At 48.3% G+C, this 24,934-nt stretch overlaps 1 protein-coding gene across 1 annotated transcript in view; it reads left to right on the plus strand.

Moving 5' to 3' along the window:
* The first annotated feature begins 4,208 nt into the window (after nt 1-4,208).
* The window catches only part of KDM4A (lysine (K)-specific demethylase 4A), a 41,577-nt gene continuing 20,851 nt past the window's right edge, over nt 4,209-24,934 (plus strand). Inside the window, exons 1-12 of the mRNA XM_014540018.1 lie at nt 4,209-4,294; nt 6,618-6,794; nt 7,559-7,734; nt 10,791-10,905; nt 12,108-12,301; nt 14,908-14,957; nt 15,500-15,603; nt 16,858-16,995; nt 17,683-17,930; nt 18,901-19,100; nt 20,203-20,741; nt 21,003-21,081. Coding sequence (XP_014395504.1) covers nt 6,657-6,794; nt 7,559-7,734; nt 10,791-10,905; nt 12,108-12,301; nt 14,908-14,957; nt 15,500-15,603; nt 16,858-16,995; nt 17,683-17,930; nt 18,901-19,100; nt 20,203-20,741; nt 21,003-21,081 — 1,981 coding nt within the window. The 5' untranslated portion in view covers nt 4,209-4,294; nt 6,618-6,656. The remainder of the gene's footprint in view (nt 4,295-6,617; nt 6,795-7,558; nt 7,735-10,790; nt 10,906-12,107; nt 12,302-14,907; nt 14,958-15,499; nt 15,604-16,857; nt 16,996-17,682; nt 17,931-18,900; nt 19,101-20,202; nt 20,742-21,002; nt 21,082-24,934) is intronic.

The following is a 24,934-nucleotide window of genomic DNA, read 5'->3' on the forward strand; positions in this document are numbered from 1 at the left end:
CAAACTGCGGCTCCCGAGCCACATGCGGCTCTTTGGCCTCTTACACAAAATACCATGTGCGGGCGCGCACGTACAGCGCGATTGAAACTTCGTGGCTCATGCGCAGAAGTCGGTTTTTGGAAAGGAGATAGACGAAACAAGTATACAAGACGAGTGTGGATGGGAGAGTTGGAAGGGGTCGACCTCAGTGAACGTACCTCAATCAGATTGAGGACGCTTTTAGCGAAGGCCAGTTTAGGAGTACCCTAATTAAGTTAATGACAATGTACCTACCTATATAGTTTAAGTTTAAAAAATTTGGCTCTCAAAAGAAATTTCAATCTTTGTACTGTTGATATTTGGCTCTGTTGACTAATGAGTTTGCCGACCACTGTCCTAGCTGTATACTGGTTTCTGGCTTACTAGTAGGTGATTGGGTGGGTGGCTGCCCCACTAGCTGAGACAGGAAACTTAGGTGGTGGAGTTCACTTGTGAGGCAGAGAGTAGTTCTTTATTGGGCAAGTGAGTTTTAGGCATTTGTAGGACACCCAGGGGGAGGAGTCTAAACTTAGGAGGATATATGGATCTGAACTCGGGAGAAGGTTGTGCTGGCGTACAGGATGGGTGTCATCAGCGGGCATATGAGTGAAGCAGAGTGAACGTGTATTGAGCTCTTGCTTCAAACTTTATGCTGAGGGCTTTGTATCATCACCATCATCACCACCATCATCACCATCGTCATCATCATCATCATCCATCATCCAGCAGGGCAACTAACATTTACTAAGCACTTACTACATGCCAGTTCAGCGTCAAAGTGCTTTGCCTGCCTTATCCCATTTAATTCCCACAACCAAGAAAGGGAAGTACGGTTCAGTTTTAGTTATTAGATGACCTTGGGTCATACTGCAGTGAGTTGTGAAACTAGAAGCACCTAAGACTTTGTAGCGTGAGAGAAGAGGACAAAGGACACAGAGAACATCAACGCGATTTTCTTTCTTTTTAAAAGAATTTAAAATAAAAATTATTAATTTTGTAATTAATTTAGAAATTAAGGTATCATGTTATGTACAACTTACATATTCAAAGAATATTTATTTTTAATTTTTAAATATATGTATATATTTTATTGATTTCAGAGAGGAAGGGAGAGGGAGAGAGAGAGATAGAAACATCAATGATGAGATAGAAGCATTGATTGGCTGCTTCCTGCATGCCCCTCAACCTGGGCATGTGCCCCGACCAGGAATCCAACCATGACCTACTGGTTCATAGGTCGACACTCAACCACTGAACCATGCCAGCTGGGCTCAAATAATTTTTATAATGTGAACACACCAGTGTAATAACCAACATCCAGATTAAGAAATAGTACATTACCAACACCCCCAGAAGCACTATTTATGCTATCCAGGCTTCCCTTCTCTTTGTCACCTACCCAAAGGTAACCACAACTTTGACTTTTTGCTTTGAATATCAACATTTAAGGAGTGGAAAAGGAAAGCTGAGCATAAAAAGGTAACTGAGAGCCCAGCCGGCATGGCTCAGTGGTTGAGCGTCAACCTGTGAACAGGAGGTCAAGGTTAAATTCCCAGTTGGGGCACATGCCTGGGTTGCAGTGTGGGGTGTACAGGAGGCAGCCAATGAATGGTTCTCTCTCATCATTGATGTTTCTACCTCTCCCTTCCTCTCTGAAATCAATAAAAATAAATATTTTTTAAAAAGGTAACAGATAAACTGGTCAGAAATGGGAGGATGTCAAGAGAACTTAATCTAAGCTCCACTTATCACACACACACACTCTCAAGCACACTCCAGTTGAAGGCTGGTGATACAAAGTAGCACTGATTTTAGAAAATCCTCTTTGGCAGCAGCAGGAAATGTAAGGAGATTATCATGAAGTAGATGGTAGTGGCAGCAGTGCTAGTAACTATATCCATGTGCAGGGCAGTGGAGTCTGTGAAGCGAGATGAATCTTGTGCTTGGTGGCAGCAGCAAGGACAGTGGTGGGTGATGATTTCGTGCTATTCTCCTCATGCTATATGCCCCAAGTTGGGTTCTTCAGACTTAGCAATTTTGTGAGCTATAATTTTTTTTTTTTTAAATCCTCACCAAGGATATTTTTCTCCATTGATTTTTTTAGAGACAGTGGAAGAGAGGGGAGATAGAGAAACACTGGTGTGAGAGAGACAACGATTCTTTGCCTCCCGCAAGCGACCAGGCTGGGAAACCTGCAACCCAGGTACGTACCCTTGACCAGGAATCGAACCCACGACGCTTCAGTCTGTGGGATGATGCTCTAACCACTGAGCAACCAGCTAGAGCCCCAACATAATCTATAATAATAAAAGCGTAATATGCTAAATAGACCGAACAGCCGAACCACCTTCTGGACGAAGCCGGCGCTGTGAGGGCCGAAGCAAGCCGCCGAGGCTGTGGGGGCTGAGCCCCTTGCAAGAATTTCATGCAACTAGGTCAAGAGAGAAAAACCTTATAATTGTGAAAAACGATTGGTTGACTACTTAACAGTCATTCCCTTGTCTTTCTGGAAACAGAACTCTGCTTTTTGGGAGTAGGAGGAGGGAAGCATGGGATATATTATGTATGATTGGTCCAAGTCCATACCATTGTATGTAATACCATCCTTTTTAAAAAAATATATATTTTATTGATTTTTTACAGAGAGGAAGGGAGAGGGATAGAGAGTTAGAAACTTCGATGAGAGAGAAACATCGATCAGCTGCCTCCTGCACACTCCCCACTGGGGATGTGCCCGCAACCAAGGCACATGCCCCTGACCGGAATTGAACCTGGGACCCTTGAGTCCGCAGGCTGACACTCTATCCACTGAGCCAAACCGGTTAGGGCAATACCATCCTTTTTTGCCAGCATATATGAGCTCTCATCTACATAACAATCTTGCAAGGGTAGTATTATCTTTTCCATTTTACTGATAGGAAATTCCAGACTCAGAGGATCACTGCTTTGGAACACAAATCTGACTCCATAGCCCTTTCCAGTGCACTGCAGCATTACTCATCCATGGATAATTTTGTGCATTTTTTATGACTGGTTGTGGGTATTCTACTTTTCTCTTTGACCCATCAAAGCGTCATGTACGCCTCCTTCCCCATCAATCTGGGAGCTCCTCGATTAAGGTGACTCACTACCCCTCCGGAACTGCTCCTAAACTTCTAGGAATCTCCTCTCCTCCCCCGCCCCCCGCGTGCGTGTCTAAAGACTCCCAGGACCTCCTCCCCAAGAGCTGCTCCTAATGACCCCCAAATCCTCGCTCACTGGGGAACTGCTTTTTAATGACTCTTAAGGACATCGCCCTTAGGGCTGTCCTAATGACCCGCAGAGCTTCTTCCCATTCAGGAGCTGCTCTCTTCAAGAAATGCCTGGGTGTGCCAGCGAATGAGGGGGTTCCCAGAGCACGGGACTTTCGGTTTTAAAACCGAGCCAGTCCGGGGCAAATCAGGACAAGTTGGTCACCTTACCAGGAGCTCCTTGACCTCGGAAGCTGCCCCTTCAGGGCTCCCAGCAAGCACACTTCTGCCTTAGGCAAGGGCCTTACAAAAGCCTCTGCCCACCCCTGCATAGAAGCATCCTGCAGGAAGCCCCTCGCCCTCACCCCTCCCCACTACCCATGGCTAGGCACTCGCCTCTTTCTGTCCTCATTAGCTGGGGGCGGCCAGGCGCCCGCCTCCGATAGGCCAGCTCCGCATTCGGCGGAGATGCTCAGTGGCCGCGGTCCCGAGGCCCCGCGTTTCCTCCTGGCAACAGCCCGAGCCGGTGCTCATAGGCAGAGCCGACTGATACGCCCCGACTTTGGGGCGCTTGCAGCGCGTGCTCATTGGTTGCTTGAAGGCTTATAGTGGCCCTCGGATTGGCTCACTTTGTGGGGCGCTGTGCGGCTGCGCCGAGGCCGACTTTAGGGGGGGCGGGGCTTCGTCCTTCGTTGGCAGGAAAAGCGGCGAGATCGGCTGGTGCGGCAGCAGAAGCTGGGTCTTAGCCCTGCCGGGCCGGTGGGCTTTCGGTGAGAACCGTAAGGTTCCGGAATCTTTTTCGAGTTGTTGCTGCTGTGGCCTTGACCGTGAGATCCGGTGGGGGAGGGGGGGAGTGAGTGATGGGCACGGTTCTCACCCAATGGAAGCAGGAGCTTCTAAAATGCATCCTGGGATTGGTCCTTTCCAATTTCTTATGGCCAATGGTCGTCGGGAAGGGGGGCGGGTGTACTGGGCAGTATTTTCTTCCTGCGGCCGGGCCCCCTTCGCCTGGGCGGCGGGGCCAGGAGGGGCTGGGCCTCTATACGGTGAGGTTTGGGGATCTTGGGAGCGATACCCGCGGGAGCTGCCGAGTGGGGAGGGGGCGGGAGTTTGAAGTGGTTCTTAGCAACAGCTGCCTTTACAGAGCGGTTAAGTACCGGGCCTAGTGCTTAGCATTTTGCTTGCATCATCTGAGTTAATCACAGCGACCCTGCCAGCAAGGAGGTTGGGATCCCCGTCTTACGGTGGGGAAACTGAGGCCCTGGCAGCCCACACAGCCCAGGGCACACAGCTGGTAAATGGCAGAGACCGGATCTGTAGTCACAGTTGCTTGGACTCCGGAGCGGTGCTCTTGAACCACCAGGCTTTGTTGCTGGATGGGAGCAGGAAGGTGTTGGGGGAACAGGAGCTTTCCCCAGGGGATAGGTTGGGGGAAGGGAATCCGAGGGTTGAAGAAAGGAAATGAGCAACAGAGGCGAGGGCAGGGGAATCAGTTATTCGAGTTTCTGAGTGCCTACTCTGGGCCGTGCATTGTTCTAGGTTCCAGGCACACAGAAATGAGTAAGTCCAGAGGCGGTGGGCCACACTGGGGATGGGCCTTAACACTGTTTTCACGTGATTGTATGTTTTGTTAAAATTTGCAAAAGTAAGGTGTTTTGTATTCTTTTTAAAAGAGAGGGTCTTCAAAATTGAATAAACTTCAGGTTCCTCTCCCATTGGATCTGCCCTTCTAATGGGTTTAGTCTAGCTGGAGATTATTATTATGTAGGCAGCATAGAGCAATGGAAGGAGCGCCAGGAGTTCATTACAGGACTGGGGGCAAATTTCCTGGTATGTAAATCAGGGATAATAGTATACTGCCATGCAAAGGTTTGGCAAGGTACATGAAGAGCACCTGGCGGGGGCGCAAATGGAAGCCTGAGAGATAGGAGATAGGTGTGTGTTTGTTTGTGGGGGGGGGGTTGAGTTGTCTTCTCTCTTACCTTAGACAGTTCTCTTCCATGCTGTCTTCCCATGGAAACTTGGAGGCAGTTTCCTCACTTCTGAGCTCTCTAGCTCCCAAAGGCACTCTTGGAGCTGAACTGCCATGGCTTTGGGGCCCAGATTGGGGGAGTTCTAGAATTTCCTTTTGCTTCTTAACTGGCTCCTTTGAGCCGATATGCTTGGTTCTTATTCAGTTGTAATAGTCTTTTGTAGCGCCTGGTAATGGGGATGTATCCACTCAGCTGGAGGCCTCATCTAAAAACAAAGTATTTCCCCTTTTCTAGTCAGTTATGAAGTTTGCCCTGTGTTGCCAGTTTATTGCCTGTTTAAATTTTGTCCTTTGAGTTCTGGGTACAGTGCAATTACACCAGTCTCTACTTGACTTCATTAAGTACTGCTGAAACTGCATTTTGGTTTAGATATAGTTTTAAAAATCATAGCTTATGCTACTAATATCAAAGTACTTTTTTAAAAAAAGTTTATCTTTTCTTTCTTTTTAAAATTTTATTTATTGATTTGAGTGAGAGAGAAACATCGATTTGCTGTTCCACTTATTTATATATTCATTGGTTGCTTCTTATATGTGCCCTGACTGAAAATGTATCAGGATGATACTCTAACCAACTGAGCTACCCAGCCAGGGCTCAAAGTACTTTAATTACATTAAACTTTATTTTGTAATCTTGTAACTAAGTAACTTTTCTTAGGAATCTATAATCCTATTTTAAAGCTGTTCCTGAGAAGGGAGCCCGTAGGTTGCTTTTTAAATCTGGTTATAGTAGATTATGTTTAATACTCTGAAAAGCAATTAGCAAGGTGAGAATAAGGGAGCGGGAGCGACTTGAAAAGATAAAAGGGTAAAATATGGGCAGGGTGGCTGTATTGTTAGATAGAACCAACAATCAAATAGTTACCACTTCCCTTTATTAGTTTAAACAATGTCTCCATTTAAATAAGATTTGAGTACATGCAACGTTGTTGCATCAGGTTCTTTTAAGCAGAGCCTTTTCTGTCTATTTCTGGTTCGTTTAAATAACTTATCTAGAGGCAGATTCCAGGTGTGAAGTCTTTTTTTTTTAATCTTCACCCTAGGATATGTGTTGTTGTTCTTCATTGATTCTGGAGAGGGAGGGAAGGAGAGGAGGAACCTTGATGTGAGAGAGAAACATCAATAGGTTGCCTCCCTTTTGCACCCTGATGGGTAATTGAACCCAAGACTCTTTGGTGCACAGGAACATGCTCTAACCACTGAGCACACGTGCCAGGGCCAGGTGTGAGGTCTTAATACTTCTTCAGAATTTCTAAGTTATCGTTTACTGTTTTCAGCACTGACATTCCCAGCATTTAATTTTAATTACAACTTTGTGCTCTTATGAATTTCTTCAGATTCCTGCCTGACCAGAGTGACCTCAGAAAGGAGGGAAAATGGCTTCTGAATCTGAAACCCTGAATCCCAGCGCTCGGATAATGACCTTTTACCCGACTATGGAGGAGTTCCGGAACTTCAGTCGATACATTGCCTACATTGAATCCCAAGGAGCTCATCGGGCTGGGCTGGCCAAGGTGAGGGGTGGGCTTGTTCAGCAATGGCTTCTGTGCCAGGGCAGCAGGAAGGCTTCCTAAATGAAGGTTGGGAGAACTGAGTTTTGCTGAAAGGCTGGCAGGGTGATGAGCTGCATGTGCTGTCCTATTTGCAAGTTAATTCCTTTCGTTAGCATCTGAAGCATTTCTTTTCTGTTGGGGGAGAGCTGCTTGGAATCTGTAAAAGGGCTATTAAGAGCCAGTGTGTCAGGGCCACTGCTGGGGTGCCTCCTCCTCTGGTGGAGATGGTGCTTGAGTGTTTTTATCTGTCATTGCGTGCTTATGCCATTAAACTTGCCTTGTTCTCATTTCACGCTCAGCCAGCACTCTCATAGTAATTTGGCTTCCCGTGTGGACTCTGTTCAGTGAGTGAGAATCAGCTCTTCATCCTCCTCTCTTGGTGCCCAGAGGAGACACTGAGGCTGAGAAACAATATTACTTACCTTAGTGCCGTGGTCGGCAAACTGCGGCTCACGAGCCACATGCGGCTCTTTGGCCTTTTGAGTGTGGCTCTTCCACAAAATACCACGTGTGGGCGTGCACGTACGAAGTTTCAATCGCACTGTACGTGCACGCCCAGGGTTAGCATGACAGTGTGACTGGCTGCATTTGGATGGGCCTGGTTAAATCAAAGTAACTTTCTAGTAAGATCGACTGTTACCGTTGGGTAGCAGCCTACACACTTCCGGGACGCCGACCAGCTCGCCAGGTTTCTGACCCGTCTCTGTTTCTTGTGTTCCCTACAGGTTGTTCCTCCTAAGGAGTGGAAGCCTCGAGCGTCCTATGATGACATTGATGATCTGGTCATTCCTGCTCCCATCCAGCAGCTGGTGACCGGGCAGTCTGGGCTCTTCACTCAGTACAACATACAGAAGAAAGCCATGACTGTTCGAGAGTTCCGCAAGATAGCCAATAGTGATAAGTGAGTGGAAACACGTTTCTTCCTTTATCTGTCCTAGTGTCTAGTACTGAACTTCTCCTCCTAGCTGTCTTCAAGACGGCTGCTGTCTGGCTGAAGACCAGTGTCCCAGCTCTAGCTTCTGTCTCCCTTTCTGACCTTTTAATGGAAGCATTCCCTCCTCTCAGTACTGTGTCACAGTCTCAACTTGTCCATATTCTCACGTAAAGTAGTCCCATTGTTTTTCCATCAAAAGGAGAACCATTTTCTGACTCCGGTAAGTTGCAGATTTCCGAAGGAAAACGCTGGAGTTGGTTCAAAAGGAGCTTTTGCCAGATGTATTGATATCACTTGCTTATCTGAAAGTGGCCTCAGTAGTTTAATCTCTTCCTTCTGGGTCCTTCTGTCTTTAATCATGCTCAGAATCCTCACTACCCACAAAACTGCTGTCTCCTTTCCACTTTTTGTTTGTTTGTTTGTTTGTTTGTTTGTTGTCGTTGTTAATCCTCACCCAACGACATTTTCCCATTGATTTTTAGAGAGAATGGAAGGGAGGGGGAGAGGCAGAGAGAGAAATATTGAGGTGAGAGAGACACATCTATTGGTTGCCTCCTATGCCCTGACCAAGACACGGGTTTGAGCCTGCAACCAAGGTACATGCCCTTGACTGAAATCGAAGCCGGAACCCTTCAGTTGGCGCTCTATCCACTGAGCCAAACCGGCCACGGCTTCTTTCCACTTTGACATTAACAGGATGTGAATGAACTGCCAAGCTGGTTGCTATTTTCTGATTCCGTTCTTCCTCATGTGTACATTCTTGTCTGTGTTAGAAACGTCTTTCTTTGTTGAGGCCTGCTGTTTTCAGTTGATTTTCTCTGCCGTTTGTAACATTTAGCTCTCATTTGATCTCAGCGAATGAATTTTGTCTTCCCCTCATCAGCTCTCACTGCTCTTTCTTAATCCTTTTCCTTGGATCTTCTCCCTTCCCGTGCCACTCCATAATTTTGAGTTTCCACAAGGGATTCCTTCCTTTCCCCTTGCTTTTCCTCCTGAGCCTTATGGATCTACGCATGTCTGATTTCAGCCAGTCAGTCATGTTGTGCCTTCGCTGTGAACGAGCCCAGAGCTGGATCTGAAGCTTGCCAGCCTTCACACTTTGGGGGCGTGACTTCATGCGCTTTATCATCTCTCTCTCTCTCTCTCACATCAGATCTCACTCTTTCTATTTCTGCGCTTTGCCTTCTTTTCCGTTGGCTTATCATGATTCTAAATATGGTCTTCCAGTTTTATTGACAGCTCAACGCTTAAACATCTACTAGTATAGTGCTGGCCAACTGCTGTCTACTGAGATAATTTATGTGCAAGCATGTTGAAGAAGTGTGACATGCTCTGTGGACGAAAGGCTGTGTCACCCTGTGTCTGATTTCTATCTGTGCAGTGTGTCTGTGGGGTGGCGGCACCAAGCACACCTGCTTTCTGTTTCACATGGGCTTCAGCCTCCTGTGCCTGCCTTCTCTTCTTGTCAACATATGGTAGGCCTTTTCTCCTTTCACAATACCGCCTTTCTTTTTAAGTTCACCAGCCCGTGTCTTTTCTTTTCATCTGACATACAACAAAGTCTTACCCTTGGTTTCTATCTGCATGGTCAGCAAAACCCAGTGGGTAAAAAAATCTAAATTTATAAAGCAGATCAGTTGGAGGTGGAAAAGTTATTTATGTTTAAAAGGGAACTTCAGAGTTCTAAACATTATTATTCACTAGGCTGACATTAACATGTAAGCCAGTATTTAAAGTAAGATTTGTTTTTCCTCACGCATCCCATTATCTCCACACAGTTTCATTTTGGTCTTTGCTTCCACTCTTTATCCGCTCATGATATTTTTTGCCATTCGAGTTATAATGTGCGTTTTCAAATACCTTGTAGGTTTATATATTATTCTTTTTAAAATTGCTGTGTAATCATTTTTAAGGGGTTTTGAACTGTTTTGTTTGTAAGCACGATTATTTGTTGAATGTCAGCCGCTGCATCGGGTGCGGGAAGTGTGGCAGTAATGGTACACATGAGCCTCTGGGAGCCGCTTCCTTCACCCGCCAGGGAAGCGAGCCGTGGAAGGCCTCCGCTCTTCCCAGTCTGTTGGGTTTCGGTTGTCTGTTGATATGCAGTTGACCTTGATCAATGTTGGAGTGGGCGTCAACTCCCCATTCCCACCCCCACCCTGTGAAGTCAAATTTGCCCATAACTTTTGACTCACCCAAATCTTAACTACTAATAAATGGCCTACTGTTGACCAGAAATCTTACTGGTAACATAAGTAGTCTATTAACACATTTTGTGTATCTATTGTATACTGTATTCTTTTTTTTTAAAATATATTTTATTGATTTTTTACAGAAAGGAAGGTAGAGGGATAGAGAGTTAGAAACATCGATGAGAGAGAAACATCGATCAGCTGCCTCCTGCACACCTCCTACTGGGGATGTGCCCGCAACCAAGGTACATGCCCTTGACCGGAATCGAACCTGGGACCTTTCGGTCCGCAGGCTGATGCTCTATCCACTGAGCCAAACCAGTCAGGGCTGTATACTGTATTCTTATAATAATAAGTAAGCTAGAGAAAATAAAATGTTAACAAAATCATAAGGAAGAGAAAATATATTTACAGAAAAATAACCCGCATGTAAGTGGACCTGCACAGGTCTAACCCGTGTTGTTCACAGGTCAGCTGTATAGGGATTTGCAGTTTTGGGATCTCACAAATTTGTAAGCTATTTTCTCCTTGGGTGGCCAGGCCTCTTCTGATTCTAGCGGGGTGTATAACTTTAGTAGATTCTCTTCAAAGACTTGAAGATACCATGCTTCTTAAGGAAGATGTGCTTATATCTTCATGTACATCACCTTCCTTGGGCCCAGAGCTCATGGAAGGGATGTTGAGGGAGTTACTATCTTAGAGCCTTGAAGGCTGAGGTTATGTCATATTCGTTTGAAATATCTTGCTGTTTCTGGAATAGGAGATTGTGTCTTGTGCTGTTCAAGAATTTAGTCCCTTACAAGTGGTTAACACTTCTTTTATATTTGAAAGGTACTGTACCCCACGCTATAGTGAGTTTGAAGAGCTTGAACGGAAATACTGGAAAAATCTTACTTTCAATCCGCCAATCTATGGCGCAGACGTGAATGGCACTCTCTATGAGAAGGTGAGGCTCTCTGGCAACTCTCTGCGCAGCATTTTTGTAATTTTGTAGTGGAATGACATTTTATCTGCCCAGTGCTCAGTAGGCCCCTGGAAGCTGCTTGCTGAATGGGGGAATAATCCACCACCAGCTGATGTGCTGTGCTCGCTTAATTGGGGGTAGTTTTGCATGTGACTGAATGTTACTTCTCCCACTCTACATGTGAATCGGGTGATGTGGTGTTCTTTGCCAGGGCTGTTAGAATAGTCTGTGGGTGGTAGCTGATGAGTTCTTGAAAGGGTGGGATCACAGTAGATGAATTGTTGGGGGAGAGGCAGTGTGGTTTCTGCAGAAAAAAAGATCACTGACTATAATAAAAGTAATATATATTTAAGAAGTGAAACTTATTTAGATTTTTAGAACCAGCAAACAAGATTCTGTAGCAAAAGCTGTTTTAACCAGTTGCACTGGCTTGGAATGTAAAAGGAAGGAATGTTTGGAAGGTTTTTTTGGATGATTAAAAAATTTCTAGCACATTTCAAGGATTATCACTCAGATTAATTCCAATGTTTTTGTAAATTATTGGAAGGAAGGAGTTGAAAAAGTGGATTCCAAGTTTGTTGATGAGTTTTTTTGGATGGTGGGGAAGTGAAGCAGGGACATTAATGGTGGGAAGATGCTGTAAGGACCTGGGATGGGGAGACACAAACAGGGAATAATAATCCATAACATGCCGTGGGCGGTGGGCGCCTTGCTGACCGTTACAACTCAGAAAAGGACTAGGTAAAACTTTTTACCGAGAACACTGCTCAGTGGAAAGTGGGGCTAGAAAAGTCACAGATTGATCTAGTTCATGCTCATGTTTTGTATTTTTTATGGTTTAGGAGTTTTTTTTTTCCTATTTTGTCATAAGTTTCTTTAGCTTCAGTTCAAAACTCTTTATTCTGGGGTTTAGAACAGGTGGGTGTCACCGCTTTATTCATCTTTCATATACGAGTGCTCACCAAGTGATATTTGTCCTTCAGAGGTTATAATGGCATCGTTTCCAGTGGTGGCGTGAAAAGTGGGTGAGGGGTGCTGTGGTCTTCATGCCCATGCTGCTTTGACATTATTCCACATCTCCGTTAGAGGTGACAGCTCACCTGGGACGTACTCCATGGTTTGTAGGTTCGGAGCCTCGGTTTGTAATCTTGATAACTTGCCCTGGACGGTCATTTCCTTTGCAGCATGTTGATGAGTGGAATATTGGCCGGCTGAAGACAGTCCTGGACTTGGTGGAGAAGGAGAGTGGGATCACCATCGAGGGTGTGAACACCCCGTACCTGTACTTCGGCATGTGGAAGACATCCTTTGCCTGGCACACTGAAGACATGGACCTATACAGCATCAATTACCTGCACTTCGGAGAACCCAAGTCCTGGTACAGTCAGCCTGCAGTTGGCACTGGAGCTCTCGGGAGGGAGGGGGCTCCTCAGCTCTCTGTGCCCAGAAAACGCCTCCAGAGCTTGTTAAAATGCAGGCTCGGGTTCAGTAGGCTTGGGGTGGGAGTGGCATTTTACATTTTAAACAGACTTCCAAGTGCTGAGATGCTGTTGGAGCTCTGGTGCTCAGACTGCCTTTGGAGTAGCAGGCTTTACCGTAGAGGGCAGGGCACTTTGTTCCACTGCGTGCAAGCGAGAGTTGGCTGAGTGACTGAGAGCCACAGAGGCTATTCCCACCTCTCCCACCGCTTTCTGCTTTCTTTTTCTGAGCAGGCCTGAGGCATTTCTTAGAGGCAGACTTCCAAGGCTAGAGTCCCGCCTTCAGATGATAGAAAGCTTCCTTTCCCTCGTGGAAAAAAATATTTGGTGAGCAGCAGTGTGTGCTTAACACAAGAGGGGATGCAAGGCTATTCAGCATATGCTTCCTGCTCTCCAGGATGTCCTTAGTCTAGTGGGGGAGACAAAGATGTGTTCTCTCTTCTCTCCCTCTGCTGGTCCATCACTTACTGGCTCAGCAGTTAGTGAAGGTGCTGCATTCAACGGCAGTGAATAAGACAGGTGAGGTAGCTACCCTCACAGACAGGAGATGCAAAGTGTGAGGAAAGCTCTCATGGGAGACGGTGGATGCTGTAGGTCCATGTGGAGAGGGCACATGAGGGGTGGTGATCAGAGAGGGTGTCCCTGAAGGAGGTGACAATGAAGCTGAGACCTAGCAAATGAGAAAGACGTAGCTGAGTAGCTGGGTGGGACGATGGTAGGTTCAGGAGAAGGGAGGCTGAGGGAAGTGTGTCTAAGTGGTTGGAAAACCCGGGCAAAGATCCTGAGTTGAGAGACAGCAGGATGTCTTTAGTGAACTAGGGGAAGATCATAGTGGTTTGGGTGCCAGGTGCTATGATTGAAGTGAGGGAGGAAGCCAGAGGAACAGCATGGGCCAGGCCATGAGGAGTCATGGGCACTGGATCCATCTTCCTGCCCTTTTCCAGCATCTAAAGCCGCATCCCTTCCCAGGGGTTTTCCTTTCTTCTTTCAAATACTTTTGAGTTTCTCATCTTGGGGCAAAATTTTTTGACCTACTGTCCCATGACCTTCCTTAGTTGGCTAGACTTGGAGACTCTGTCAGTGTAGCTTTTGTTTCTTCACCATGTTTACGCCAAAGTTCCCTGAGAATGGATTTCTGTTCTCGTGTCGAGAACAGGTTTTCTGGTTATTACATGCACTCTTCAGGCCATCAAGTGGGACCTCCAGAGGTGGGCGTGCAAGGTTGCCCACAGTGCTTTCAGTGACAAACATCCTCATCTGTTTCGTTTCATAATGAAGCTTTTGGGATGGGAAGTGTTTGTTGTGTGTTGGGGTCCAACCCCAGCAGGTCCAGGGGTCCCCAAAGGTGTGGACTGAATCGGTGAAGAAGGAATGACACGGAGACAGCGTTCAGTTGATCAGCAGCCTAGCCAGGATCTCTAGCCAGGAACTTCAGCCAAGTTCTGTGTTTTATTGTCTTATTACATCTGTATTTATACCAGTTGATTTTAATCCTGTCAATTTATATTCCAAAGTTTAGGGGGATTCTTATCTCCATTCCTGGGAGTAAAGATTATGTAGCTTAAGGGTGATTGTTCGTAGTTAAAGTGATTAACTACCTGCCTGGCATTTAGTTAAGGGGTTTTATTCCCTCCCTAACTTCAGGGAAAAATCCCTACCTGGGGAAACAACCTTTCTCGGAGAAGTGACCTTGGTTAAAACACATAGCGCCAAGAAGGGGAGCAAACATATTAAGAACAGTATGCCATATACGCCAGGTCCCTTGAAACATATGCTGTGCAGATGTTTCTTCCCTGCAGCGACTGTGTCAAGCAGCAAGGATGGACCGGCTTCCGGCAGTTGTGGAATAATCTTTAGACTTGATTATAAAGGTTAGAATAGACTTACTGTGCTTTTCAGACTGTAAAGTTTAGCAGTTTAGCAAAAGTTTTGAATAGTCTTACATGGTTTTTTGGTCCTTTTTTTTTTATGAAGAGCAGTTTCTATGGTGTCTGGGTGGAGGAGTAACTACTGGGTGATCAGTATAACTGGAGACAAGGGGAGATGGGTTCAACAGCAGATATGGGGCCAGGTCTAATCCATTTTTGCCTTGTTTTTTATTCTTTATCATGTCACTGTTAGGCCATCAGGTCTGCCAGGGGCACTTTAATGCCATCCTTCTTCCATTTCATTTTCATTTGCATTTCATTCCATTGCATTTCATTTCATGTCATTTACGACATCATAAAGGAGAGCGACATCGAGTGCATACCTAAATCCTGGCTCACAGTAAACATTCAGCAATGTCTCATTCATGAATAGAAAAGAGGAATTCACTCACACTTCTCTGTGGGCTCCCCGCTACTCTGCCCAGTCTAATATTTCATTTCTCCAGGTTTCCTTTCTCGTTTTTGTAGTTGGGAGGTTGAAAAACCTGATACCTTGAGCTGTTTTGAGAGTGGGAACCAGCCCCTTCCGCTCCCGTCCTGTCCTCTGCTCAGCGTCCAATGCTTTTATGTGATTGCAGGTACTCTGTTCCCCCTGAGCACGGGAAGCGGTTGGAGCGCCTCGCCAAAGGTACTGTGTCTCCTCCACAGCGGGCTCAGACCCTCCTGTGCGCTGTGCTCATTGCTCTAATGCGTCCATTCTCTGTGGTCAGATTCTCACGTGTCCCTTCTCAGGCCTGCAGGTGGGGGGTAAGCCAGACTGCCAGGTTGGTTATCCTAATGGAGCAACTAAAAGCAGAGCCTTTCCGCACTTTGTCCTGGGAAGGGAGAGCTGGGTAGTCTGTTCTGTAGTAGACGTGTTACTAACTAAGACTGAGGATGCAGCTGCATGGAGAAAGGTCCGAAAGCGTTTCAAAGCTCTTTATCAGAAAACGGGCCGCTTGGGTCATCTCAGGTCCCCAAACAGAATCTGATTACCCACGGGTGGCCTACCCACGAGAGCCCAGAGGTTCCTTGTGGAATCTTAGAGCTGGGCTGGGGCTGAAGGATCCATAGAGATCACCTTGGTGATTTATCCCCTTATTGTCCAGGCGAGATGCACAGGGGTAGGATGCTAGGGTTACACAGTGAGTGTGGAGCACCGTTCACGTGTGCCTATTTTCAATTAAACAGGCTTTTTCCCAGGAAGTGCTCAAAGCTGTGAGGCTTTTCTCCGCCATAAGATGACCTTGATTTCCCCTTTAATGCTGAAGAAATACGGAATTCCCTTTGACAAGGTGAGCTGACTTTACATATGGAAATCCTTAGCCTCACACGGAAACCGCCCTTTCTGGTCTGTGTTTCACAGAGAGGAGCTTTATTCTCGTTCATTACCCTGTGCCAGGTGTGGGCCAAAGCTGACATATATAACAACACTTTGACATCAGGGTATTTAAGGTGGGGCTGCTATACCTTCCTGGACCAAATTTGAGTCAAATCCCCGTGAACAGAGTTCCTTTGGAAGGATGGTTATTATAGTCGTGGTGTTCTAATCTATATTAATAAAGAGCTAATATGCTAATGGTTGATCCGCCATAACGGTAACGACTAGGTCATTAGCATATTAGCTGGTGCATATTAGCTGGTGCGTTGCTCTCGATCTGCCATAACGGTAACGACTAGATCATTAGCATATTAGCTGGTGCATATTAGCTGGTGCATATTAGCTGGTGCGTTGCTCTGGAGACGGGGTGGAAGTGGGGAGGTGCCAGGAGGAGGCGGGGCCATCCCGTGCCGGGGAGGGCAGGGCTGAGAGCCCATAGCGCCCCCCCTCATCAGTCCTTTGCCACCCACCACACTGAGTGCTGTGCTGTGCGGCCCACCTGCCAGGGGAAGGAGCACAGCGCAGCAGGTGGGAGGCTTCCACACTCTCCTCTGGCGCCATGACGGGGCGGAGCCGCTGCATGAAACGGGGCGGAAGCAGGGAAGGCACCCAGAGAAGGCGGGACCAGCCTGAGGCGGCTGGAGGGACTGAGTGCCCGGCTTGAAGTGGCCAGAGAAGACCAGAGGGTTTAGGGCAGTGATGGCGAACCTATGACACATGTGTCAGAGGTGACACATGAACTCATTTTTTTGGGTGATTTTTCTTTGTTAAATGGCATTTAAATATACAAAATAAATATCAAAAATATAAGTCTTTGTTTTACTATGGTTGCAAAGATCAAAAAATTTCTATATGTGACAGGGCACCAGAGTTAAGTTAGGGTTTTTCAAAATGCTGACATGCCGAGTTCAAAAGGTTCGCCATCACTGGTTTAGGGGCTGGGCCAGGCGCGCTGGAGCTCTGCGTGGAGAGGTTCGGGTGTCAAGGCCGCGCTGGGCTCCTAGTATGATATGTTAGGGCTTTGCATTTTGTAGAAGACACAGACCCCAGTGGCTTTATGGCTTATCCTTGGTTATTCAGCTAAGTTGAGGCAGAGCTGGAGCTCAGAGGTCCAGTTCTGCAGACTCCTACAGTTGGATGCAGCTGCTTCAACTCTGCTCTTGTGCAGGTCACTCAGGAAGCTGGAGAGTTCATGATCACATTTCCTTATGGCTACCACGCCGGCTTTAACCACGGCTTCAACTGTGCGGAGTCTACCAATTTTGCTACGCGGCGGTGGATTGAGTATGGCAAACAGGCAGTGCTGGTGAGTGCTTGGCCTCTCTGTCCCCCTGTGCCTAAACATGTCTGGTTCTTGTTAGGTGCACTGGCTGCTGGTTAGAACTTCTCTTTAATCTTCTGCAATTCAGAAACCAAGTGGCTGGGAATGTGCAAAAGTGCCCAACATCTTGCATTCTTTAAAAATTTGTTCAGATTCGGGACGTATAAAGTGAGGTTTTCGTGCGTAAGTCCATTGGGCATTCAAATCACACCCACACACATTGATACTCGTGCTTTAGCCACTCGGGGATTTCTCTGTTGAGAAGTTCTGAGGGGTTTACTTTTACTTGAGGGAAGCAGAGGGCTGGACCTTTGATTGGGAGTAGACTTGCTCGTGTGGTCCTGGCCTTGGATAGATACCAACACGCAGGTGGCTGTTGACCATCTGGGGTCTGAGTGCTCAGTTTCCTATCGATCGGTTCTCACGCATCCTTGTAGTGCCTGGGTGGACTGCCCAGCGCCATAGTGCCATGCATCCTCCGCCCTTCTCCCCTGCTTCCCTCCCTGTCTGAAGCTCTGCAAGGACAATATGCCTTCAGCCTCTGAACCCAAAATGGTTTGGCTTTAAGCTGTCTTGGACCTTTGTCCACCTGAGGGGAGGAGATGGGATATGGGGGTCAGGTGGGAGCAGGTGAAGTGTGCTCACCTGTGGCTCTTCCGGTTACTGTGGCAGTGCTCCTGTAGGAAGGATATGGTGAAGATCTCCATGGACGTGTTTGTGAGGAAGTTCCAGCCAGAAAGGTACAAACTTTGGAAAGCTGGGAAGGACAGCACAGTTATCGACCATACGCTGCCCACGCCAGAAGCCGCTGAGTTTCTTAAGGAGAGTGAACTGCCTCCAAGGGCCGCGAGTGAGGAGGAGTGCCCAGAGGAGGACATGGAGGGAGTCGAGGACGGCGAGGAGGGCCACCTGAAGAGAAGGTAAGGCGGCAGCCCTCGGGGCCCAGCCGTCTGAGGGAGGCACGTGGAGGCAGCTACTGAGAGGCTGTTACTAAGTGAGGCGTTTGAACCACAGATGAGGGAGTTTCCTTCTTGGTACGGGCTCCAGAGTCCTCAGAGTGAGGGCATTTAGGCCCCCGGTGGCTGTTACCAGGAGCGATGGCATCTGGTGGTGCGCCCGTGGTCTGCTGGAGCGAGGGGCACACATGTGCCAGGGCACGCTCCCTCTGGGCCAGAAAAGTCAAAATTTCTCATCTTCATCATGAGAGCTTTTTAAAAAAAATATTTTTATTGATTTCAGGGAGGAAGGGAGAAGGAGAAAGAGAGAGAGAAACATCAATGAGAGAGCATCATTGATTGCCTGCTTCCTGCATGACCCCTATTGGGGATTGGGCCTGCCACCCGGGCATGTGCCCTGACCGGGAATCGAACCCTGACCTCCTGGTTCATAGGTCAATGCTCAACCCCTGAGCCACAACGGCCGGGCGTGAGAGCTTTTTAAAGAAGGAGAGTGTGGTGCTCGCTACGGGAAGATTAATTAGCATGTCCCCTGCACGAGGACGACATGCCAATTTGTGAAGTGGTTCATACTAAAATAAAAAGAAAGAAAGAAAAAAGCGTGTGGTAGTGGAAATGAGATTCCTGGCCTTGTCAGTGTTTGAGCCAGAGGATCTCTCTCCTAAGGCTCGTTTATCCTAGGCCACGTGGGGAAGGAAGGAGGGACTTTGATGGGCTCCTGCTTTACGCCAGGTGCTTTCGGGTACTCTGCCTGCCTTTTCTTAAGCCTCGTGGTGGGTGGTGATATCCCTGTTTTCCATTTGATGGGACGGGCTCAGGTCCCACAAATGGGGGACTGTAGGCTCTGGGCACTGGTTTTGGGGTTGTGTGTGGATGTGTTTGTGTAAGTGGGTATATACCTGGGCCCTTACACAGCTCACTCTCCTCCTTGCAGCCTCGCCAAGCACCGCATAGGGACAAAGAGGCACCGAGTTTGTCTCGAAATTCCGCAGGAGGTCAGTCAGAGCGAGCTCTTCCCCAAGGAGGAGCTGAGTTCCGGCCAGTACGACCTGACGGCGTGCCAGGCCGCGCTCGCCCCCGTGAGGCCCACCCACAGCTCTGTGCGGCAGGTCGAGGATGGTCTCCCCTTCCCAGGTCAGCTGGTTACGGTATTCTCCCCCACCCTGACTGTGTTCTGTTCTCTGTTGGGTGCCATGTTAGTGCGGGGTCACCAATGAGAAAAAGGGGAGAGATAGGCCCGAGTGTGAGGAGCACTTTGGTTGGGAACACACAGGGCAGGTGAGGAACGTAGGGAAAGCCCCCACCCCCCCTTTTGCCTGGTGAGGGGTCCAGGAGACACTGAAGGTTTTGGTGAAGTGACGATGAACCGAAGGGGACAAGATCAGTAGGAATTTTCCAGGCAGCGTTGGTGACATACAAAGGGCATCCCCGAGAGGCACAGGGGGGGCCAAGGCATGGAGCTGTGAAAGGACAGAGCTGTTTGGGGGCTGGTAGTGATTTCCTGCCATTTGAATGTGGGGGCGGAAGACAGGTGTGTTACCAGGAAATGAGCTATAGAAATAGAAGCGAGAGGATGTAGGGACTGCCTGCCATCTTAGCGTGGCTCACATGGAGGCCCGGGAGCCATTTGTGTTTCAGGGGGAGTGGTGTGGTCACAGTGTTCTAGAGCGGCAGTCGCCAACCTTTCGGACCTCATGGACCGCCAGTGGTCCGCGGACCTCCGGTTGCCCACCGCTGTTCTAGAGCAGTCCCTCGGGCGGATGGTTGTGAGGGTAGATTTGTTGGGCACGGGCTGTATCAGTGCCCAGTCAGGCCTGACAACACCTTGTCGGTACCTCTGCTGAGAGCCAAACAGCTCTATGGACTCGACCTGGGTCTGGACTGCCTTCCTTCAGGTTGTCCAGCCTGGGGTGCTAGGCCTCTCCTGTGCTCAGCCCTCATTTCCTGCCAGACTTCTGAGGACATGGCAGCTGTCACTTAATGAGCGTCTGCCATGTGTGCCAGGCTGTGCTCCATCTTACGCAGAGCCCTGGTGGTACCTTGCATTAGAGAGGATGGAACTGGAGGCCCAGAGAGGATCAGCAGCCCCTCATCACACAGGGACCCTGTGGGTGACAGCCGGGATTCAAGGCCAGGCCTCACCCTGCCCCTGTTCTTTGTGCTTTGTCACTGCTTTTCTCGAGGTTCAGACGTGCGGGAGGAAGTTGGCTCTGTCCAATGTGTATGTGTGTTTCAGATTATTCTGACTCGACTGAAGTCAAATTTGAAGAGCTTAAAAACGTCAAACTCGAAGAGGAGGAGGAGGAGGATGCGGAGGAAGAGGAGGAGGAAGCAGCTGCTGCCTTGGATCTTTCTGTGAATCCTGCCTCTATAGGGGGACGCCTTGTCTTCTCAGGTTCCAAAAAGAAATCATCTTCCAGCCTGGGCTCCAGTTCATCACAGGATTCTGTTTCTTCCGATTCAGAAACCAGTGAGCCCCTGTCCTGCCAAGGCCAAGGGCAGACGGGAGTCCTCACTGTGCACAGCTATGCCAGAGGGGACGGCAGGGTCGCTGCGGGAGAGCCGTGCACGCGGAAGAAAAGGAGCGCCAGCAGGAGTATCAGCGAGCGGGAGCTGGCGGAGGTAGGGCTGCCTGGAAGGGACCCTGTGGGTGGGGTGCAGCGGTGTCCAGGAGGCAGGAGTAACCGCAGGGTGGACCTCCAGTCTGCCGTGGTGTGGAGTAGAAAGCCAGGTGGCATTGGCTCACTTCCAGGAAGGAGTTCCTTTCTCTTATCTGTGTGACACGGCAGCCTCCGGGACAGAGGCGGATCAGTTGGGTGCATCCTCTGACCCCCGTGCCTTAGAGGCACAAGGGTTAGGGTGGCAGTGATTGCAGCCCAAATATTTGAGGGTTGGGAATGAGATGGCCTTTCTTGTTCTAAAATTCGTTTTTCCCCCTTAAAAATCGTGTCTGCCCTGTAGACGCCCATGAGAATTCTCCCTCCACTCCTTCCCCCCCACGTGATCCTTCATCTCCCAGAATTACCTTGTGGGTAGAGTATCCTTCTGGAGACGGATGAATCCCCAAAGCCATCCACGTGGACATTTGTCCAGGCTTCCTCCTGGAACACGCTTGGTGGGTCTGAGTGGGACGGAGCAGAGCTGGGCTGGATGCGGCCGGGCTCACACCTACCCAAGTGACCTGCTCTTCCTCCCCAGCCTCGTAGCTTCTGTGGGTCCAGTTGCAGCCTTGGGTGGAGGCGGGTGTGCAGAAGGTCTTCTTTATTCCCCATCCCCTTACCTTACCTTCGAGAATTTATCTTTTAAAAGTTGTGATGATGAAACATTTCTAAAGTATATTCAGCTCGAATACCATCACAAGCCCCCTATGTATATTCATTGTCCACACATTAACATTCGGCCTCTTGGCTTTATCTCTTTGGCTGAAGTACCAACAGTCCATATGAAAATCCCTCTGGTGCCCTTTTGTGGTTGGTTTGCCCCCTTGCCTTTAATATCCGTGTAATTTTCTTTCTGCTGTCTCTGAATCTCGGGGTTCAGTGTCTGTAGACTTTTTCCAGGTGCCCCCTCCCTCCTCCTCGCAGTGGGTGCAGGCTCCTGAGCCGATGCCCCTCACCTCCTCCTCCTCATGGCCTCTGATTGCTGCTCTCTGTCTCTGTACGGCAGCCCCCGCACAAGAGGGCTTCTCAGCTTAGAAGCTGGAATCCCTCACATTCCCATTGCCACATCCGCATTCTTCCTTCACAAAGCTCCGTGCCCTCTTGTTCATCCTGCTGTCACACCACAGGTCGCGCTGTTCCTCTCTCGCAGCGTCGTCTTGACTTCCTTACCTCCAGTTGGAATCACAACCACAAAAGCACTTAACAATAGCAAGGACTTAGTGTATGCGGATACTTCCTATGCATTGCTTAGGCTAGCGGTCGCTACTGCTGGTTTAAGGAAACCTTCGGCGCAGCGGTCGCCAACCGGTGGCCTGTGAGGTTCGAAAGGTTGGCGACCGCTGGCTTAGACTATGTGTTACTGCTTAATTAATCTAACCACAGGGGGGAGCCAATAAATAACACCCATCTTTTTTTAATTTTGTATTTATTGATTTTGAAAGAGAGAGAAACGTCTATTTGTTGTTTCACCCAGTCATGCATTCATTGGTTGACTTGTATGTGCCCTTGACCAGGGATCGAACCCACAACCTGGTTGTCTCGGGACAGTGCTCTAACCAACTGAGCTACCTGGCTAGGGCAACACCTATCTTTTTCCTCCCAAATTACGAACCAGTTAAGTAATGGATATAGGAGTGTGGCATTTGGAGCTCAGAGTGTCACTTTATTACCAGTTAAAATGATTGAAGAAAGTGGATTTTAACCCGTGGCCAAGTGGCCCTGCTGCTCATTTGCCCTCGGTGAGACAGATGACCTACCTCGTCATAGGCAGTCCTGGAGGACGCAGGCCCTCTCATCCTGCAGAGCGTTCCCCACTCGTCTCCCATGTGTCGTGGACGCAGACCAGGACGCACTCCTGCCAAAGGCAGGTCCCAGCTAAGTGATGCTCACTAACATCCCAGAGCTGGGAGGAGAGCCAGGGGCCTCCCTGGGGAATATGCCGGGGAAGGAGGCCACTCTCCAGCATGCCTCTCTTGTTGGATTCCTGCTCAGACACTATCGAGTGCCTTCCTGGCTCCTTTTTATTTTATTTTTTAATATATTTTTATTGCTTTCAGAGAGGAAGGGAGAGGGAGAGAGAGAGAGAAACATCAATGATGAGAGAGAATCATTGATCGGCTGCCTCCTGCATGCCCCCTACTGGGGATCAAGCCCGCAACCCGGGCATGTGCCCCTGACAGGAATCGAACTCAGGACCCTTCAGTCTGCAGGTCGACGCTCTATCCACTGACCCAAACCGGCTAGGGCTCCTTTTTATTTCTGTATCGACTTCTTAGCTGTTGTGTGATGGTGACACCCTTCACTCCACACCAACCATCTCTCCTCTGCCTCCTCTTGATGTGCTGGCATCTTTGAACTACTTCAACTTCTCTAAAAATACCTTGGCTGCCTACCTCTTCGCTTTACTCTGTCGTCGTTACGGCATGCCTGCTCTAGACTAGGACAGTGCCTTCAAGGAGCTCACAGTCTAGACGAGTGGACATATGGGAGCAAATGATTCTGATACTTAGTGATTCATGATGTGGCACAGGCAGAGGAGTTAACAGCCTGCCTGGGGTTGGGGTGAGGTGTTCAGGGACACTGCAGAGAAGGAAGCGTTCTAGGCCTGAGGCTGACAGGAGTATGCCAGGTGGGTAGAAGGAAACTGGAGGGGGAGTCTGGGAGAGGAGAGCGTCCTCTGTGGGGGTGGTAGCTCATGCCAAGGTCAGAGCACGTGGTGGGGAGGCCTAAGTGGTTCCATTTGCCTCAGGCATATGGGGCTGGAGAGGCCAGGGAGGTGTTGGTGGAGGGTGAGTCAGGACCCAGGTCAGGGAGGTTCTGCTGTGAGAAGCAGTCTGACCTCAGTTGTGGTGTGGGGAGCAGTGGGAGGTTTTCTGCCATGTGTTTTTGGAGATTGAAGATTCCCATAGTACATTTTAAAAATATATTTTTATTGATTTCAGAGAGGAAGGGAGAGAGAGAGAGAAACATCAGAGATGACAGGGAGTCATTGATAAGCTGCCTCTTGCACGCCTCCCACTGGGGATCGAGCCCACAACCCAGGCATGTGCCCTGACCGGGAATTGAACTGTGACCTCCTGGTTCATAGGTTGACACTCAGCCACCCAGCTGGGCTCCATAGTACATTTTTTAAATGCACAAAGATGTGTACAGAATAATATAGTGAACCCACAAATTCTCATCATCTAGGTCTGACAGTTCTCAATATCTTGTCACAATTGCTTCATCTATTATTTTTTTTATTTGCTGAAGTATTTTAAAGAAAATCCGAGATAACATGTCATTTCCCCCTACTTCAGTGTGTATCTCTAAAAATATGGATATTTTATTTTTATTTATTTCTTTATGTATTTATTTACTAGAGACCTGGTGCACGAAATTCGTGCTCTGGTGGGGGGTGTGTCCCTCAGCCCGGCCTGCACCCTCTCACAGTCCAGGAGCCCTTGGAGGATGTCCGATTGCCAGCTTAGGCCCGCTCCCGTCAGTTGGACATCCTTAGCACTGCCGCGGAGGTGGGAGAGGCTCCTGCCACTGCCGCTGCGCTTGCCAGCCATGAGCCTGGCTTCTGGCTGAGCGGCGCTCCCCCTGTGGGAGTGCGCTGACCACCCGGGGGCAGCTCCTGCGTTGAATGCCTGCCCCCTGGTGGTCAGTGTGTGTCATAGCGACCGGTCGTTTTGCCATTTGGTTGATTTGCATATTAGCCTTTTACTATATAGGATTTTTGTTTGTTAATCCTCACCCGAGGATATTTTTCCATTGATTTTCAGAGAAAGTAGAAGAGAGGGAGAAAGAGAGAGAAACATCAATGTGAGAGAGACACATTGATTGGTTACCTCCCGCATGCATCTCGACCGGGGCGGAGATTGAGCCTGCAACTGAGCTACGTGCCCTTGATCAGAATTGAACCCGGGACTCTTCAGTTTGAGGGCTAACACTCTATCCACTGATCTAAACCAGCTAGGGCCAAAATATGGATATTTTCTTAATCCCTATGCCATTATTACACCCAACAATATTATAAAAGTTCTTTAGCATCATCTAATACCCACTCCATAATTAAATTTTCCCAATTGTTTAAACATTTATTTTATGGTAGGTTTGTTTGAGTCAAGGTTTAATCTAGTCTTATACTTTACATTTGTTTATTATGTCTCTTAAGTCTACGTTAATCTAGCGAAGTGTTCCCCTCCCTTTTTACTACCATTGACTTACTCGAGACCATGCTAATTCTTTAAATTGTCCAGTGGAAGGGTTTTAAAGCTCTTTACTGATATTTCAGAAGTTCATTTTGGAATCAGTATAAAGGTT

The sequence above is a fragment of the Myotis brandtii genome, unplaced genomic scaffold (genome assembly GCF_000412655.1).
Source record: "Myotis brandtii unplaced genomic scaffold, ASM41265v1 scaffold235, whole genome shotgun sequence".
NCBI classification, from domain to species: Eukaryota; Metazoa; Chordata; class Mammalia; order Chiroptera; family Vespertilionidae; genus Myotis; species Myotis brandtii.